The sequence below is a fragment of the Pseudopipra pipra genome, chromosome 6 (assembly GCF_036250125.1).
Source record: "Pseudopipra pipra isolate bDixPip1 chromosome 6, bDixPip1.hap1, whole genome shotgun sequence".
In the NCBI taxonomy this organism is placed as follows: Eukaryota; Metazoa; Chordata; class Aves; order Passeriformes; family Pipridae; genus Pseudopipra; species Pseudopipra pipra.
This window is the reverse complement of record NC_087554.1, coordinates 50,572,248-50,589,685: the sequence shown is the minus strand read 5'-3', so window position 1 is coordinate 50,589,685 and position 17,438 is coordinate 50,572,248. Positions and strand designations below refer to the sequence as shown.

The 17,438-nt window shown below is 42.4% G+C and overlaps 1 protein-coding gene, 1 long non-coding RNA gene and 1 other non-coding gene across 3 annotated transcripts; 1 reads left to right on the top strand and 2 right to left on the bottom strand.

Moving 5' to 3' along the window:
• Positions 1 to 1,996: 1,996 nt before the first annotated feature.
• GLRX5 (glutaredoxin 5) lies at positions 1,997 to 10,417 on the bottom strand. Its single transcript, XM_064659078.1, has 2 exons — positions 10,067 to 10,417; positions 1,997 to 4,179 (listed from the first exon to the last, which is right to left on the bottom strand). The coding sequence occupies exons 1-2, from the start codon at positions 10,380 to 10,382 to the stop codon at positions 4,001 to 4,003; spliced, it is 495 nt and encodes a 164-aa protein (XP_064515148.1). The 5' UTR covers positions 10,383 to 10,417; the 3' UTR covers positions 1,997 to 4,000.
• LOC135416216 (uncharacterized) lies at positions 7,745 to 10,056 on the bottom strand. The gene is made up of 2 exons (XR_010431487.1): positions 9,298 to 10,056; positions 7,745 to 8,030 (listed from the first exon to the last, which is right to left on the bottom strand). It is a non-coding gene; the product is annotated as an uncharacterized LOC135416216 (long non-coding RNA).
• A 2,386-nt stretch (positions 10,418 to 12,803) lies between the features above and the next one.
• LOC135416831 (small Cajal body-specific RNA 13) lies at positions 12,804 to 13,077 on the top strand. The gene has a single exon (XR_010431768.1). It is a non-coding gene; the product is annotated as a small Cajal body-specific RNA 13 (non-coding RNA).
• The last annotated feature ends 4,361 nt before the right edge of the window (positions 13,078 to 17,438 follow it).

Sequence of the window (17,438 nt, the reverse complement as noted above, 5' to 3'; positions counted from 1 at the left end):
AGGGCATTTAGATGGTACAAACTTATTTTATTGGAGCAGACAAGCAATGGAGAATATTGACCACAACCAAAATTTGCTAGTAAAATTAATGCAAGGAAAAGGTCATTAGGGCTGAGAAACACGTTTACCTTGTAACCCATTAATATGTCCCAAGCTGTTAACAGATGTTTTTTCAGGGTTAACTTCAGGAGTAACTTCTGGGTTAACTTATTTTAATTCTCCCAAATCAATGCTAGCAGCGCGATAACAAGTCTTTGTAACTTGCTTCCTTCTGCTCCTCAGGAGGACCAGTTCCAGAAGAGCAAAGAAACCCTAACTCTTCTGGTGAAGGTTTAGAATATGAACAACCCCATTTGCTTAAACCAAAGCACCTTGCTTTGTATGTAAGAGGCAAGAAGTGTTAGAAGATGCAAAGGATTATCTTAACTTATGATCTCGTGAATAGGTTGGTCCACTCAGTTCAGCCTTTCAGCACCAGAGCACCGAAGGCATCCTCATAATAAAATGTAAATAATTATGGTAATGGTTTCCAGTTTGGCATACATTCACACTACAACCCTATAATAACAAAATAACAATTCCACATAATAGTTTACATGCATTTACATACACCTCACTGTAAGCTCTCAGCAGGACAATACAGCCAGAATGGGTCCAGAAGCATCTCGCTGGAGGAGCAGCCAGCCAGAATGCCTGCCCAGCACAACACAGAGAGCACAAAGAGCAGGAATGGGCCTGTGTGGTATTTTGGAGCTGGCAGCTCCAAACACCCAGCCTGGATCTGTGGAAGCCCTGCAGGTGGCAACAGTCATGCACAGCCCTGACACCTGACTGACCCCCACAGACCCAACTCAAGACTAGGCAGCTTTGCTTCTCTCTTCACCAAAGATGGCAAGGGCAGCTCTCCATCTTTGCTCTTGGCTGTCCTTCCCAGCAACTTCAGCCAGCCTTCCCAAGGTGTATTCCTGACCACTGTTACCTCTTCGGTCTTCATTTTACAGCAGAGGAATCAGGGAAGGACAAGCAGCAGCACCAGTGGTTTTTCCCCCATCCTTCCCCTTACGTCCTGTGACAAGCTGCTTCTCCTGGGGGGGGAAAGTCACTCTTTCCTCCACAGAACCCTTTGCATCTCTTGAACCAGGATCCTCGTAGATCCTTCCAGCTCACACCAGCCCCCAGTATTAGCTCAGCACATCCACTGATTGTCACCACATATTCCAGTATTAGCAGTTGCCTTCTCTCATTGCCAAAGAGCATGAGAAAAGCAGATGCAATTCTCTCAAGGAGAGGCACAATTTTTTCCTCAAAAAAATCGGCTCATTTGCAGGGGCATCCCTTTAGGATTGGAAGCACATGCTCTGTTTTACCTCTAGTTTGAGAGACAGTAGAAGATAATGAGCAGAGTGCAGAATACTGCTCACCTAAAATGATCAACCTAACAGAGAACTAGTTTCTTAGGGAAAATACTTTCAATCAACAACAAAATAAAGCTCTTTGTGAGCATGTGAAGTTTTACAATGAAAGCAGATGGTTATTTTTTTATTACAGCTGGATTAACATGAGTGTTTTTACATATGTGAAGCAATTGCTCATGCAGATAGAGGTTGGAAATGTATGGCTTGCACAGGAATGCAGGCAGAAGTTTCTATACCCACTCTGTGGCTTTGTCACATACACTTTATGGAATCACTGCTGCTTTTACTTGCTCAATCATGTTCCAATCAGGCAAAGGATTGATAGAAACATAACTATGTATGTTATGCAAAATTTTAACCAAATGATTAAAAACAAAAGAGGAAAAGAAAGTAGAGAAAGTAGAAAAACTTTCACAGCTTTATTAAAAGCAGAAACTTGTGCTGGAAGAAAAAAATTGCTGCTTAGAGGAGAAAGACCACCTTATGATGCTAAAGTTCCCTTTATGTTAAATTACTAGCAGATACTACTGAAAAATATTCAACAGAAGAGTAGAGATCTACAAAACAGCAAATCTGGGGGGTTGTTTTAATAGATTTATTTAGTAGCCAGACTAAGAGTTAACCATTGAAACAGAAATAATCAAATTTTCTTCATTATCTTATTCTTTGTTTACTGTGTACATTCATTTCAATAGGTCTTTTGACACAACTAAACAAAGACTTTTGAAATTCACTTATTTTTCTAAATGTTGTTTTACATTCCAAATGGCAAAAACTACTTGTGAAAGATTAGCTGTAAGAAAGGTCATTTAATTTGAATTCAAATGCTCAGAATTAACTTTCACCCATACCTAAAGCTTTGCATTTAATGAATATGGTGTGGTCCATGAACAGAAGAAATCATGCACTCATATCTCCTTGCCTAAAACCGCGAGTGATTGTCCCCGACTGTAACTTATTCACAGGCAGTGGCCATTCAGTCACCTCCACTGGCACAGGGCAGCTGTCAGGAACAAGGGAATACACAGAGAACACAAGCACTGTATTTAATCCTGGTGATATGAATTGCATTAAAACCAGACAGTAAGCTTACAGTGATCAGTTTGGCAAATTCTGTGAAGAATGTACTCGTAGAGTTTCTCCACTTGCTTATTTAGGTAGGAGAGATTTAGAACTGGAACTTTCATCAAATCTCTCTTGTCTGCAAGTTCCAGTCCTGTCCTCCTCTTCCACTGACCATTCACAATTTTTTCTTTCTCCAAAACACATTTTCTATCTTATGCAGTGGAAAACATCTTGGGTTTCAAATCAAAAGTAATATCAGTTTCACTAGTAATTTAAAATAAAGAGCAACTATTGTAGACAATCAACATGAAATACAGTTTATTTCCAACCATTTGCTTAATTCACATGCAAACTGGTTTATATTAATAAAACTGCATTTAGAAACAGCTTGGTTAGATTTTAACCTTAGCAGTACTGCTATAGAGCTGAAGCTACACTGGCTAACACAATTTGTTTTCACTTAGGGAAATGTAGTTAGATAGCTATAGACAATTCAGAGACTTTCCACAAAGAAATATTTATCTTTATCTTTTCAGTAGCCTGTCTGCTGCACTCATCCACATGAACATTTCATCTGTAAATTCCATGTTTGAAGACTATATTCTTTGAAGCACAGCAGTCAAGAGAGAAAACACTTGGAAACACAAACATATAAAAAGATAACTTAGTAACTAGTAAATAATACAAGATTACAGTAATAACTGAAGTGTTCTCCTGTACTATTTCAAGCTAGAATACTGAAGCCTGAAACAATTCCCACATTTGAGCACTAACACAGAACTACAACACACAAATTATATAAGCAGGGGGAAAAGCTGCTTTGCAAGAGGTAGAAAAGGTTTTATAAAATATTTAGGCACAATGCTTAGCAGTTTTAAAAGCCATCAGAAAGTTACAAAGTAATAATGACCACTATACATGTATTTGTACAGGTCTGTTTATTTTTACCCTTTGGAATAAAAGCATATTTCATGCACTCTCATAATCTTTTTTCTCCTATATTGTTGGAAAACTGTTTTTCTCCTATATTGTATGTGATTACACAAGTTTTACAGGCTTTCAGGAAGTCTTATCACCAGGAGTTATACAGAAAAACTGATGCACTATTACTTAACGCTTTTTCAAGAGAAGAAAGGGAATGAAATGCTCTTTGTGTAGGTTCATGTATCAAAGAAAAGAGAAACACACACTCAAAATTCATAAAAATATTATTAGTTCTTTTGGTTTACTCCCACCTCAATTAAGAAGAGAATGCTTTAGAAGTGAACTACTTCTTTTTCAAAGCAACAATTTCCACAAACGTATGTTATACAGTGCAGTGGTTATATTCAAATTTTCACAATATCCATAAATCATAATACCAAGATCACTACATTTACCATGAGCTAAGAGACATTCATTTAGTGTCAGTTCAAAAAGATGCCTTCTTTGACCTAAAGTACGTAAGGCTTTATTGGTAACAAGTTCTCATCAAAGATTTGCTTTATTCCTGTCACAGCACTTTTCTTTTTTTGCTCATTTTACTTTTTTTCTTGGTCTTTCTCTGCATCCAGTAGCGCTGAACGGATTCCTAGTTTCTTCAGCTCTTCTACAAGATCTCCATTCTGGTGCATCTGGAGGAGTATATCACAGCCACCAACGAATTCACCATTGAGGTACACTTGTGGGATGGTAGGCCAGTTGGAGTAGTTTTTTATTCCTGCATAAGATAAAAAAAAAGTATTAAAGGTTTTCCCCCTCTCCGAATAGAATGGTATTTTAAAAGGAATGCATTGCTTCCCCAGGACAGTACTACTGATATTTTCTTTCCCATTAAGGCAAAAGTTTATATACATAACAAAAGCAGTATCAGAAAAAAAAACTATGTTAGAGTTATGTTTGGTTCTCACTCCAACTCAAAGACGTGGGTTGAAAGATATGGAGTCAGCTCCTATACTGACTTCAAACAGGAGCTGGAAAAATGTAGTTTCTCTTCTCCCTCCCAGGAAACAAGCAAATATGATTTTTCAGTCAATTACAGAAATGAGAAGTATTGAAAAATACTGATAACTGTTTCCTTTGCTTTATGTTTCCCAGAGGGACTTTAAAATACTTTGTGTTCTTACTGAATTCATAGTTATACTTGCTCCTGTAATTTCAACTGCAAGATATATTCAACCCTGTAGAAGCCTTATGAATTTAAAACTGCTTTATCTTTCAATGCCAGACCTTACAGCCCATGGGAGGGGCAAAAAGGCTGAAGTCTCTTTAAAAGTACTCATTAAAGAAAACAGATCGAGTCACAATTATGAAATACAGAATTGAAGTTTAAAACTTTACTTCCTAGAAAACAAATCTAAGACCACCCAAAAATACAAACTGATCGGCTGGTGCACATTGAAACTCAGCTTGCACTTAAAGGCATCACATAAAAAATTATACAGAAGAATCACTGTATCTAATTTGCCACTTTTTAAATGACCCTTCACACAAAGCCATTATTTCTGTAGCAGAGGATACAGCTAAATCCTACAGCTGCATGCTTTTAATACCGTGTCCACCAGCATTTGATTAGATAACAAGTTTTGAATTCAACATTTTTATGTATTTTCAATATGCAATGCCTGGAATTCTTCTGCCAAAGGCATTAAAGCCCATATAGCAAAGTTAAGCCTACAGACAACAGAGGTGCCTTTTCAGAACATCAGAGCCCATTCACCTTGGAAGTCAACCCTCTATAGACCACCGGTGAGCTTTAGCATAGTTGTCAAAGTACTAACAACAAATATTAGATCTGTATAGTTGAAAGCACAAGGGAACTTGTTTTCTCCTTAGAAAACATTTTAACCTCTAAATACTGTACAGATAAACCCCCAGATACTCCAGGTAAAAAATAACCATATAAGTAAATTATGCTTATTTTATTGGAACTTACACTGCTTTCCTTTTTAATAAATACGTCTAAGTGCACAAATATACAGTGGGATTATTATTTTAATGTATAAAAGATGCAACAGAGCTAATAATTCCCCTTGGTAAAATATCAGTACGTTTAAAAAAATCCACTAAAATAATAGCAACCTAGAAAAAAAAATGGCTGTGACAAAGTATTCCCAAACACAAAGTACACTGTCAGCTAAGAGATTCTATTTTGGCTTCAGATTCTGTGGACAACCAATGTTTCAAAAGCCCAAAAGAGCAAGTTTAGCATATAAATCAAGGCCAACCATCTAACTTAACCTTCATCACCACCTGTAACTTCTTCCTTAGTATTTCATTAAAACCTCTCTCAGTTGTTTAGATACCATTTGCAGAAATTTTAAGCTTTGATGTCAACCTGTATTTATCAATACTTTTCTTAAGTGCTCTTGGGCCTTCGAGTACTCAAAACTGCTCAAATTGTCCTAAAGGTCTTTTAACCCATAAAAGTTTCAATGAAAAACTGAGTTCCAACATTAAGACGTGTTTGAGGATGACTGTACTCAAAAGAGCAGATATGACATAGGGTTTGTTTTTCTTGAGATATTGCAATGCCAAATATGAATTGAGAACCAAGGGCTCTACATAATAAACCTACTGCTAACAAGCATTCCAAGGTAACACCAATAATTCTTTCACAGAAATATTTTTTTCAAGGACCCAACTCCACAAGCACTGATAGTACTTTCAAGGACAATCAACTTCAGATAAAAACAAGAATACGATCAAGCTCAATTGCTTTATGTGCTGCATTTCATGTATTGGACAAGCTGCTTTAAATGCCTTTGTTCTGGGACTCAATCAGATTACAAACTGAACACCCCCTCAGCTGGCCACACAAATCCTGCCTTAGTTACTGTTACTACTCCAGTAGTGTTAAAGCCAGTCAGCCTTGGCTACTCCTGCTGCACTCGGGATATGCATTTGTGATGATTCCTTTGGCAATACAGACATCCCAAGGGATCTCCATCCCCCTCTCTGCAGATCCTTTACTTGCTGCACTTCAGAAGCTGCAGCTTCTGCTCTGAACCCTTTGCTTTGGAAAACTACATTCCACAGGCCAGTGTTCAGTTTACAGCTGTGCCAGCACACTTTAAGGTGACTATGAAACCAGGATTGGTGCAAAGCATCACTGAAAAGGGTACCCAGCACACTCAGATCCCCTTCCCCAATTCCAGTTATCAATTTTCAGCCTCTCTTGCCAACACTAGCACTAATGAATGATGCCCACATAAAAGAACTGACTCAAGCGACACTCATTCCTACCACACTTTCTCCAGAAAAGTAACGTTTTCATGGAGATCACAGAACCATTTAAGGTTAGAAAAGACCTCTAAGGTCATCGAGTCCAATTGTTAACACAGCACCATCGTTTACCAGTAAACCACATCCCCAAGTGCCATATCCACACACCTTTTGAACACCTCCAGGGGTGGAGATTCACTGCCCACTTCCCTGGGCAGCCTGTTTCAAAGCAAGTATGACTAAGGAAAGGCTGGTACAAGGGTGAGACCAAGTATGAAGACCACCTGCTTGGTAGCATCCCATGCTTTGGTAAAGCAACAGTGAAAATAACCTGAAGGTGAACCACCACAACAGTTTAAACTAGTTTAAACCACACTTTTCTAGTATGTAATCTCAAGCTTCTCTGCCACCTTGGTGACCTGAACCAGTCTAATGCTGCCCATTGGCTGAGAGCAGGATGGCTAACTTCTGGAAGAGCCAGCTTCAAAAAACCTGAAATGCCATGGAGTCCAAGAGCATGCCAAGCTTTAATAAGAAGGATTTGTGTCAGGGAAGCATATCTTCAGCTGAAGTTCAGATAAATCACATGAAGTACCAGTAACTTTAGTTTCACAGATCCAAGCATGCTTTTAGGTGAAGAGGCAAGTAGGGGAGTTGTACTACTTTTACAGCCTGCCATATTTTAGCACAGGGTATCTTCCAGCAGTTGAACTATAACTACCTAAAAATAAGGTGTTTCAATATATACAGGCAAGAAACCAACAACAACTTCAGATCTGCCTGAATCGTCATCTCTCCAACAACCTGCTCTTACTACAAATGTATAAGCACAGATATAGGCCAACCCTTAAGTCAGATTCAGGTGAATACAAAGCTAGTGGCCAGCTCACATACAGCAATCTCCTTACAGATCATTCTCTAGTTGATGTCCTTGATATTTTCACAGCTAAAGGCTCTGCATCCCCTCACTACCATGCAGTGCAGATCATGGTCACTTTTGAACACCTGAGGCCATATCCTGGCCTTCAGGCAGTAACTGCTGAATTACACTTGGCAACTTACAGAACTACAGCTTTGAGCAGAGCTGTCCTCTCCTGTAAGAGACAGCCATCCATAGCAGCAGGCACATACAGGCTTTTTAGGGTGTAGTAGGTAATACAGATGAAGCAGTACAACAGTCTGCTGGCCTTGAAAGTGGCTGTGTTGTTCCCCAGCTCTTCAAGGCTCCATTCTTGGTGCTGTCTCTGGCACTCAGCTCACAGTACAAAATGCTAGTTCATCTTGCACACCCAGTGTTCCAGGTAATAAACTGAGCTGGCCCTCTGTACAGCTGGACAGGTGCCAAAGCTGGTGCATGGAAGGGAACAGAACAACTTCTTTAAGCACCTGGGAACCAGCAGGATATTGTTCAAGTGTACGCTCCATAACTGCATTCATCGCTTAGCCAAATAGTTTGAATCAAAACACTAATTTCAATTTAAAGCTCTGGTAGCCATGAGAGCAATAAGCTCTGGGAATGCTCAGCACAAGCCCGAATTCATGTAAAGGAAAAATTTAAAGTGCTCAAAAGGAAGATGTTCCTGCTACATACAAAGAAAATACTATATATTCATCTGGTCAAGTCCCCAGAGACTATAACTTACAAACGCACTGCTCATTCAAGGGCTCACAAAAGCCCCCTCAACCAAAAGTGAAATGCTGATGGTTTGATTTCAAGGTTTTGTTTCCTCCTTTTTAGTTTATGAGTCTGTTCTAGTAAACCATACAATTAATAAATTCTGATATGTAAATAAACTTTAGAAAACTATCATCATTTGTTCACCTGCCAAAGGCAGTAGAAGATTTACTTGAACAAAATCAACATTCATTAACAAAATATGTCATCACACAGAAATTCCAGTAGCTAAGCTTTTATACCATACCAACTATTATACCTGTGAAATGAAAAGCAAACAAGGACTAGAAAAATCAGCCTTTCAGCTAAGAACTAATGAAAGACTGAATTGGTCAGATGACACCAAAAACACAGGAGAAGAAAGTCACCTGATACATGCCAGCATGTGGCTTTAAAGCACATTTTAGTGTATTCTGGACAAGAACTGTTAATGCCATGCACCTGCAAGACTAATTACTATGTAGACTTTTTTTTTTTTTTTGCTTTAAAACTTTTTCAAATAACCACATAGAATCTCAACAGTCAGAAGAGGGAAAGATGACAAGCATTACCAGAACAGAGTTTCCACAACTGGCAAAAAACTCTTATACAGAATAGCTAGTACCACTTGAGCAGTAATGGTGAAACTATTACTAAATACTTCTTGTGCAAATGATTAGCATAACTTTTTACTTTATCAAAAGAAGCCCAGAAGGCAGTACCAGCTGGGAATCAAGTAGTACCAGTCCAAGCCACACATGAAATTTCACCATGCTGTTTACAGGGAAGACAAAACTTGATAAAGTATTTCAGAGGTCTCTAACACAGCTCTGTATCTATGAACTAGGAAAGGCAGCATGGCAGAAAGAGCCTGATCTCAAAGAGTCACCCCACACACAGGACTGTGTTCAGCTGATAACCAGGATGTCTTGGACATGGGGAGGGTCACAGAAACCAAACCTGGGCATCTGGGCAGGGCAACCTCAATGGCACATCTCTGTGATATGCTTCAAATTCCACTAACACACAGATGGAACCACAGAATCCATCAGGTCAGAAAAGACCTCTGAGATCATTAAGTCCAACCTGTGACCCAACACCACCACATCAACTTGACCATGGCACTGGTGCCACATCCAGTCTTTCCCTGAACACCTTCAGGGATGGTGACTCCACCACCTCTCAGGGCAGCCCATTCCAGCGTTAAATCACCCTTTCCGCGAAGAAATTCCTCCTAATGTCCTACCTAAACCTCCCTCAGCGAAGCTTAAAACGATATCTTCTTGCCGTGTTGCTTGTTGCCTGGGAGAAGGGATCGATCCCCACCTGCCTACAACCTCCGTTCAGGTATCGTAGAGAATGATAAGGCCCTCCCTGAGCCTCCTTTTCTCCAGGCTGAACACCTCCAGCTCCCTCAGCCGCTCCCCATAGGACGTGCTCCAGACCCTTCCCCAGCTCCGTTCCCTCCTCCCCTCGATCTGGGCCTCCTTGATAAAAGATCCCAAACCCGACCCAACCCACCCAAAAGCGAGCAGAGGCAAGTCACAGGTGGGACCAGCGGGCAGGGGCCGCCCCGCGGCTCCCACATTGCCCGCGGCCAGGGGCGTTGAGGCAGCCCCGACCTCCCGAGGGCCCTTCCCACAGGGAATTCTACCCCCACAGCGGAGCCGGGGCCGGCCCGGGACGGAGGCGGCGCGCAGGGGTGACCCTGGCCCGTCGCGGCGCTGACCTTGGCGGAGGTCGGGGTCCTGCAGCACGTCGTGGGCGCGGTAATCCTCCACGCCGTGCAGCCGCAGGATCTGCACCACGGCGTTGCTGAACCCGCACAGCGGCTGTGCCGGGCTGCCTTTCATGAACACCACCACCGGGTGCTCCCGCACCAGCCGCTCCACCGCCTCCCGCGACCCCGAGCCCGAGCCGCCGCCCCCGCCGCCCTGGGCCCCGGCGCCCTCTCCGGCCGCCTGGCTGAGCGGGCGCCCGGCCCGGCCCCGCAGAGCGGCGGCGGCGGCCCCGACCCGCCAGCCCGCCCGCACCGCCGCGCTCATCGCCGCACCGCCCGCACCGCACCCCCAGCGCCCGCCCGGCGGGGGACAGGGACCGGCCACCGCGGAGCGCCCCCTTCGGATAGGCCTAAGGAACCGCCAATCAGCGGCAACAGCCAATAGCGTGAGGACACAGCGAAACTCATCCCGCCCAGCAACCCCGCGGCGGCTTCGCCTTCCTAGAGGAGGGATCCGAGCCGCTGCGACCGCATTGGGGGACGGAGTTGTCAATCTAGTGCGGATTGGTTGATCCCGCCCTCCCCGCGGACGCGATTGGACAGACTGCTTCGGGGCGGGGCTTTTATGGGGAAATCGCAGAGGGGCGCGTGACCGGCGTGAGGTTCCTTCCGCTTCCGGGTGGTGCTGCCGACGCTCGTGGTGTCGGGGATGCAGGGGCCGCCGCCCCCGCCCGGGCCCTCCATGGGCAGAATGTGCCGCCCTTCCCCTCCGCCGGGGGATGGATGTGCCGCCCTTCCCCTCCCAGGGCTCCCGTGCCCTCCGCGGGGGGCGAGGAGGACTTGCCGGGCGGCCGCTGCCGTACTCAGCCGCTCCCTTCAGAGCCGGGAGGGCGCGCCGAGGGCTTGCGGGGAGCTCTGGGCTGTGTTTGGGCGCCGCCTCCCCTTGGGCTGGGTCTGGGTCCTGTCCTGCCGGCTCTTTGTTGGTGCAGGATGTGGTGGAGCTCCCTGGGGCCGGGGGTGTTGAAGGGCCAAGGGAGATCCGGGCAGGAGGGGCTGCACGGGCGCATCGGCCGCCTGTGCGGGGCGAGGCTGCAGCGGTGGGGCGCGGTCAGGTTCGGAGGAGGCAGCGGTGGGACCTTTCAGTCAGCACCTCCTGTCCCCATAGGCAGCGGAGGCTTTAAGTGGGCAGCTGGCAAAGTGCTGGCTGGCTCTGCCTCCCTGCTGGCTTTGGCCGTTCCCAGGGGTCGATTTGACTGCGTTCAGTTGCCCTGTTTTGGTTGATTTTTTTTTTTTGGTGGGATGAAGCAGGCGATTTGTATCACTGAGGAAGAAGCCGTTCGTTGCATGCTCAGCTTTAGTGCTGGGGGGGGAACTCGAGCAGGTTTGCAGCTCGAGTGGCTGCAGGATGGAGAGGTGGGAGCGAGGTTGGGCTGGGTGGCTGCCCGTGCAAAAGGGTGCTTCAGTCGGTGCTGGAACACGGGCAGAGCTGCTGAACGTTAGCCAGGGAAGTGCTGGATTTGGAGCATGTCCTGCAGCCAGCTGTGCCTGAGCTCCGGGGCAGATCCTTTATTCTTTCCAAGAACTTGGTGCAGAACATGGAGGTCTCCTGAAGCAGGGCCCATCCTGTAAGTAGAAGAAAAATGTTGGAAAGTTTTCCTCTGTACTGAAATACAGTCTCTCACAAATAACAAGTCAAAGTGTGTTTCTGAGTATTAATTTCCATTGCACCTGTAATTTCCAGACTTCTGGTATATTAATGGCCATTTGTCGTTACTTGCATTTGTAAGGAATATAACTTTTACCATCCAGCTCTGCTCCTGTGAGAGCTTTACAAACAAGATTGGCTTGTCTTCAGCATTCAGAAGACTGCTTGCCTAGCTTTGTTTTTTGTGGTATCCAGATGATGCTTGAGTGACAACTTTGTTTTCATTTTTTATGAAATCACCCTCAGGCATCACTTCTGATGCCTTTTATTTATATTTAATTAGAACACATTCCAAAGGGAATTGTGCCAAACTTGCACTTTATCATCTCATGTCAATAGCTTATGAATAATAAAAGTGTTGCTGCACTATTTGAAAGTAGATGTATTTATGAAGAAATACTTTCTTACAGTTAATTTGAAGGCCAAGTTCACATGTTGTGTAGCTGATGAACATTGTGTATTTTGTGCGTCAGTTCATTTTGATTTCAGCAGAACATCACAGCCAGGCTCAGTCGTGTTGATAAAGACACAGAGAAGTGTTTGCTTTCTGTGGTTAATGTGTCGTGATTAACATGGCAAAGGTTGTGCAATATGAGGAAAAATGTGTCCACTTTGTGCTAGATGAAACTGCAGTAACTTATGAGGAGCATAGGTGTGCTTTTCTATTTGTTTAACTGTTTTAATATAAAGAGACATAACAAGTGTTAAGTGTAACAGCCCAAGTGGTCTGTTTTGTAATTTTAATCAAAGGCTCCTGCCAGTTTTAGATGCTGGGGAGTCAGAGTGGAATGAAATCAAAATTGATTAAAAAGAAAGATATCTTTCTATTCTTAAAGACAACTAAATGCTTTCTTTCAACAAAATATTCAGCTATGAACAGGGCTCTAGTATTTGCCTCCCTGAATTTTGTCCCAACTATTTCTACAAGGGGATGGTTCATTAGAAATAAGTGACACAAGGACACCAGACTCAAGAATAACAGAGCCATGTGAGGATATGCTCTTTCCAGTATAACATAACCAACCACAGTTGTAGCTTAATCCTCTGTAGTCGAAGAGGTGCCCTTGGTTGCTGGTACCCTGGGCACACCAGGCTTGCAGAGAGAGCACCTGTGTGAGGAAGCCGAGGCATTGCCTGTCAGAGGAGCAGCAGCACCATGCGCAATATTCCTCCAACAGCTGCCATTCTGTTGCCACGGAGATAATGACTTATCCCATGTCATTATTGATCTACCAACAGTAAGAGCAATTCTGCAGTCTGATATTGTTTGGCAAATAAAGTAATGTCTGCTGAACACTGAAAAACTGCTATAAGTGTTGGAAAGCTGCTCAGAAGTCTGTGCTAAATAGAGGTACCTGAATTTGTAATTACTCACTGTAGTTTTGTGAGATTGGCCTGTGAGCTAATATTAAGCCTAACAGAATGGTTTTTAATAAGGTATTTAGTATGGTCAAATGCTTCTGGATTATGCAATATGCAGCAGTTTGTTAGTGGATAAACACTTTTCCCTGATGATAAGACTTAGAACAATTAGCCCATGTACACTCCAGACACAGAGATAATTATGTCACCAGGTCCTGTCTTCTATCAGTCTAAGTGAAACTTCTTGTATTTTCCAGATAATGACTTAAATCATCTGTTCAGAAGAAATATTAATGGGACTCCCATAAGACTCCTGACAGTTTGATGATGTTCCTGCTAGAAGACCTATTACCTCATTTTGAAAACACTAATAAAAGCACCAGTATTCAAGCTGCAGGGCTCAAATGCTCACTGTTAGTCCTAAGTTAGTTTACTTTCAGGCATTCTGCTGCTGAACAGAATTATTAGTTATAAATTGATGGATTGATGTTCTTACACGGTGTAGAAGGAGGTGGACATCCAAGAATGATACTGTCAGCAGTAAGGTTTTTATTTTTGTTTTTAAGAAGAGGAGAGCTAAGTTAGCTGGTGAGAAAGAAAAGTCTCATTTCAGTTTATCAGAACAGCACACCTCTTCGTGTTCAAGCCTGATATCTGTGTGTCATTCAAACTTGTGATAGTGACTGGAAATGAGGTCCCTTATTGTGCCCTAACAATTGAGCTTTACTTAGGCCGGTTTTTTTTTGTTTCTTGAAGGTTTTTAGTGGGTTGGCTTGAGCTTCAGCTGTTCTGCATGCCAGGGAAATAATTTCAGCATACCATAAAGGTAACATCTGGCAACACCGACATATCTTCAGTTTTCAGAGCATTATGAATGCTTAAAATGCACCTATAATTCTGGGCTGCCTAAATTGTGAACACTGAGGACACATCTGTGAAAAGTTCTGGGTTATTTTGAAGATGAGCTAGTTTGAAAAAGTTGTGCAACAAGCAGCAGATATATAGAAGTGTTGTGAGGGTTTTACTGATGTAGAAAATCAGGTCCCGTGGGAAATTAACATTTTGGAATTTAGGCTGTATGTAACCTGATCTAACCTGGAGATCTATAATCAAGCTTTTTTCTGAACTGGATAGGTAATTACATGGTATCTATGGATTTATATTCCCAAGACAGTGTCTGTGATAGCTTTGAAATACAACAGTCCATTTCATAAAGGACAGAGGTGAAGAATATGTACAAAATTACCTACATCAGTTTAACTGATGGGCGATAAATATGACCTAAGGCAGTTTTTTGACTTAGATCATGTAAGGATGCCTTTGGCAGAGAGGGGTAAAGGAAAAACATCTGAGCTCCACATTCAACAAGTAGAATGCAAGATCAAGTTCAGGCTTGAATGTGGACCTTTAAAAGAGGCACTCTTTAGACTTCAAGTTTGCTTCTTAGTGACATTGATCTCACTATGTTCCTCTTTTCACTCTGCTTTGTGAGTTGTAACACTGTCCTGAAGCAAGGACGTAGTATGACCTCTGTAATAGAGGAGCAGAGTTATTCTTTGTGATAAGCAAGCTGCTTGCAGCTGTTCTGCCTGTTCAAAATCTGTTAGATCCTTGTTTCTTAGTTGCAGATGGTAGTGGTGCTTGAGTCTTTTAATATTACAGAGGAAGCATAATTTTATATACATCGATTTACATGCACAACTGAGAAATACTATGTCTAATAAGAACACCTCTTGCCTCTTCTAACCTAGGAGTTAGGAATGCAAAAATCTTTTCACAAGTCTGAGAAGAAGACTGGACAAACTCAAGAGAGAGAACTTGATCTGCTAAATATTAAAGATACCATTATGGTATCAAGTCCTGAGCCATAGAAGGCTGGGGACTGGGATTGTAACTATATGCATGTCCTGTTCTTTGCTTCCTGTGCACTCACTTTTGTCCAGTGTTGCAGGAACAGTGTCTTGAGCTTTGAGTTTCCAAATGGTATATGATAATTTGTACAAATTGTAATTTACTTAAAATGCTGAAGGTATCTGGTCTTTCATAAGGGTTGGAAAACCCCAGGGCAGTCTCTGCCTGTAAGAAAGATTCTTGTGCCCCAGTTAAGGTCTGTTGGCATACTCTCTATACCTGCGGTGACAGGGGTGCTTTCCTTGGCTTGGCTTGTTTTGAGAACGTGCAGATGAAGTGGGACAAGAGCAGCTCCGATTATCGTGTCTGTCGTGACCACGAGGGGGCCCCGGCAGCTCCCGTCAGGCGACGAGTGAGCCCCGAGTTACATACTGTGCCAAAAGGGCGGGGTCAGGACTGAGTGCTTGTCTCAGTTACATCTGTTCAGCACTTCTGAATTCCTTACCTCTTCTATATAATTTTTTGATGCAGTATTTTGGTATGTAATTTTGAGAAATACATCTCATATTACAAAAACGTTCCTCAACTTTAATAAATATCACTGGCCATTTCATCTCCTCTCCATGTTTCAACAGCATGAGCTATTTCTCCAAGTCAAAATTCAAGAGTTTTGCACACATCACTGTATTTATGAAACAGATGGAATTGTTATGGAGAAGCTTAATAAGATTTTTTTTATATCTTACTGGTTTTAAACTTGGTACTATGATATTTCAATAAAGATGTTATTTCTCTCACCACATATCCTTTAGTCTTTCAGGTTTTTTCTAGGAATACCTGTATACATTTAAACATTTTTAAGCTCTTGTAATTTTCCTTTGGAAAGGCACAATAGTCTAACCAATGTTGTGACCAGAAATCACATGAATTGCTGTTTCTTAATCTTTACTTGACAAATTCGAAAGTCATTCTGGGAGCCTGGAAACTTTTTGTTGAAACATAAGTCTTTAGTTGCTAGTGTTATCAATGTAATTTAATATAAATAAGCTCTCATTACTGTAAAAATATTGAGTGTAATTCTTAGCTATATACTGAATGTTTGTGGAAGTGCAGTGGTGTTATTTTAAAGCAGGGATGAAGAAAAGTGAGTAGCTAAAGCAAAATTAGTCATAGCAACCAATGATACTTGTAAAAAGATGTTTCTAGTCTCTAGTGTATAAGGTGTTGTGCAGAATAAAATGACTCTCATCTGACTTACATCTTGTTGTGTAGAATGAAGCTTTCCAGTTTTTATGCCCATTGGAGTTCTTTTGACTAAAATTTCCCAGAAGAGCTGCACAAGGTTTATCCTCAACTAAAGAGAACTTGAATTTGGATGAGGCAGATGTAAAGTGTGTTACCTCTGAGAAGAGAGCTGTGATGTGGAATTTGAGGGCTTGAAAGTTAATTGAGAACTGACTTTGATGGGAATTGTGCATGGAAATGTGCCCATGTCTGGCTGTGGTATGAGGTTTTGGAAAACTATCTCTATATGTACGAACTAAATTGAGGTAAAAGTATCTCGGTTGTTTGTGGTGTTGGTTTTTTTGTTTTGTTTTTCTTCCCCCCTCTGTGTATGTGATACTATCCCTGGTTTTCTGATTTTGCATGGGCTGAGCTAGGGTCTGTTTCCTGTAACAAAAGTAAAGGGAGTGTGTGCAAAGGTGTGGGAGGCTGGAACTCAGGTAGAAGGGAATTGTACTTCTCATCTGATGCAGACAGCTACAGTGGTTGATCCTACAGATGGATGGGGCAGTGTCTTTCCAAGTGTATTCCAATCATTATCCCTTCAGAGCAGGGAGCTTTTCAGACCAGATAGGTGAGTATCTGAGGGATACTTGAGTATGGACGGGAGAGACAGTCGAGCTGACAAGGAGCATTAGTAAGACTGTAGCAACTAGGTCTGATGGTACTGACAGCAGAAACCACTGGAAACAAAATTGGGAAGAGTTTGAGGTAAAAAATAAATTTAAAAAAATCTGTACCATGAAGAAAAAGGATGGGATAGGACTGAAAGGGCTAAAGTTTAGTGACACATGCAAAATAGGCTTTTCCAAGAGCAGAGAAATAAGTCCTCAAAGCTTTTAGGGGAGAATCTAGTGGCAGTGTGTCTTGGCCTTCTGTGCCACTGGTCACCTTAGTGACCACACTATGGTGAAGAACAACCAACTTGTGATCTTACACTCACTCAGTGCAGAAGTTACCAGGTGGTTTGTGCAAGGATCAATGTGAATTTGTGTTGTAAAGTTTATTGTTAATTGACTTCTAAGGAAACAAGCACAGATGCAAGTTGTTAAAGGAATGTTCTCAGAGTTGTGACATAGGACACTCCAGAAATGCTAGTTTTAGGCTGAACAACTTTCAAAGTTGCATGCATAGCACAGCAAAGTTTTCATTATGACATCTTTTTTCCCCAGAAGCCCT

What these genes read in the sequence shown, in the direction of transcription:
- GLRX5 (XM_064659078.1), bottom strand. Translation starts at nt 10,382, where the DNA reads ATGAGCGCGGCGGTGCGGGCGGGCTGGCGGGTCGGGGCCGCCGCCGCC. An exon ending in GGACCCCGACCTCCGCCAAG is followed by an intron (nt 4,180 to 10,066) that starts GTCAGCGCCGCG and finishes TATCTTATGCAG; the next exon opens with GAATAAAAAACTACTCCAAC.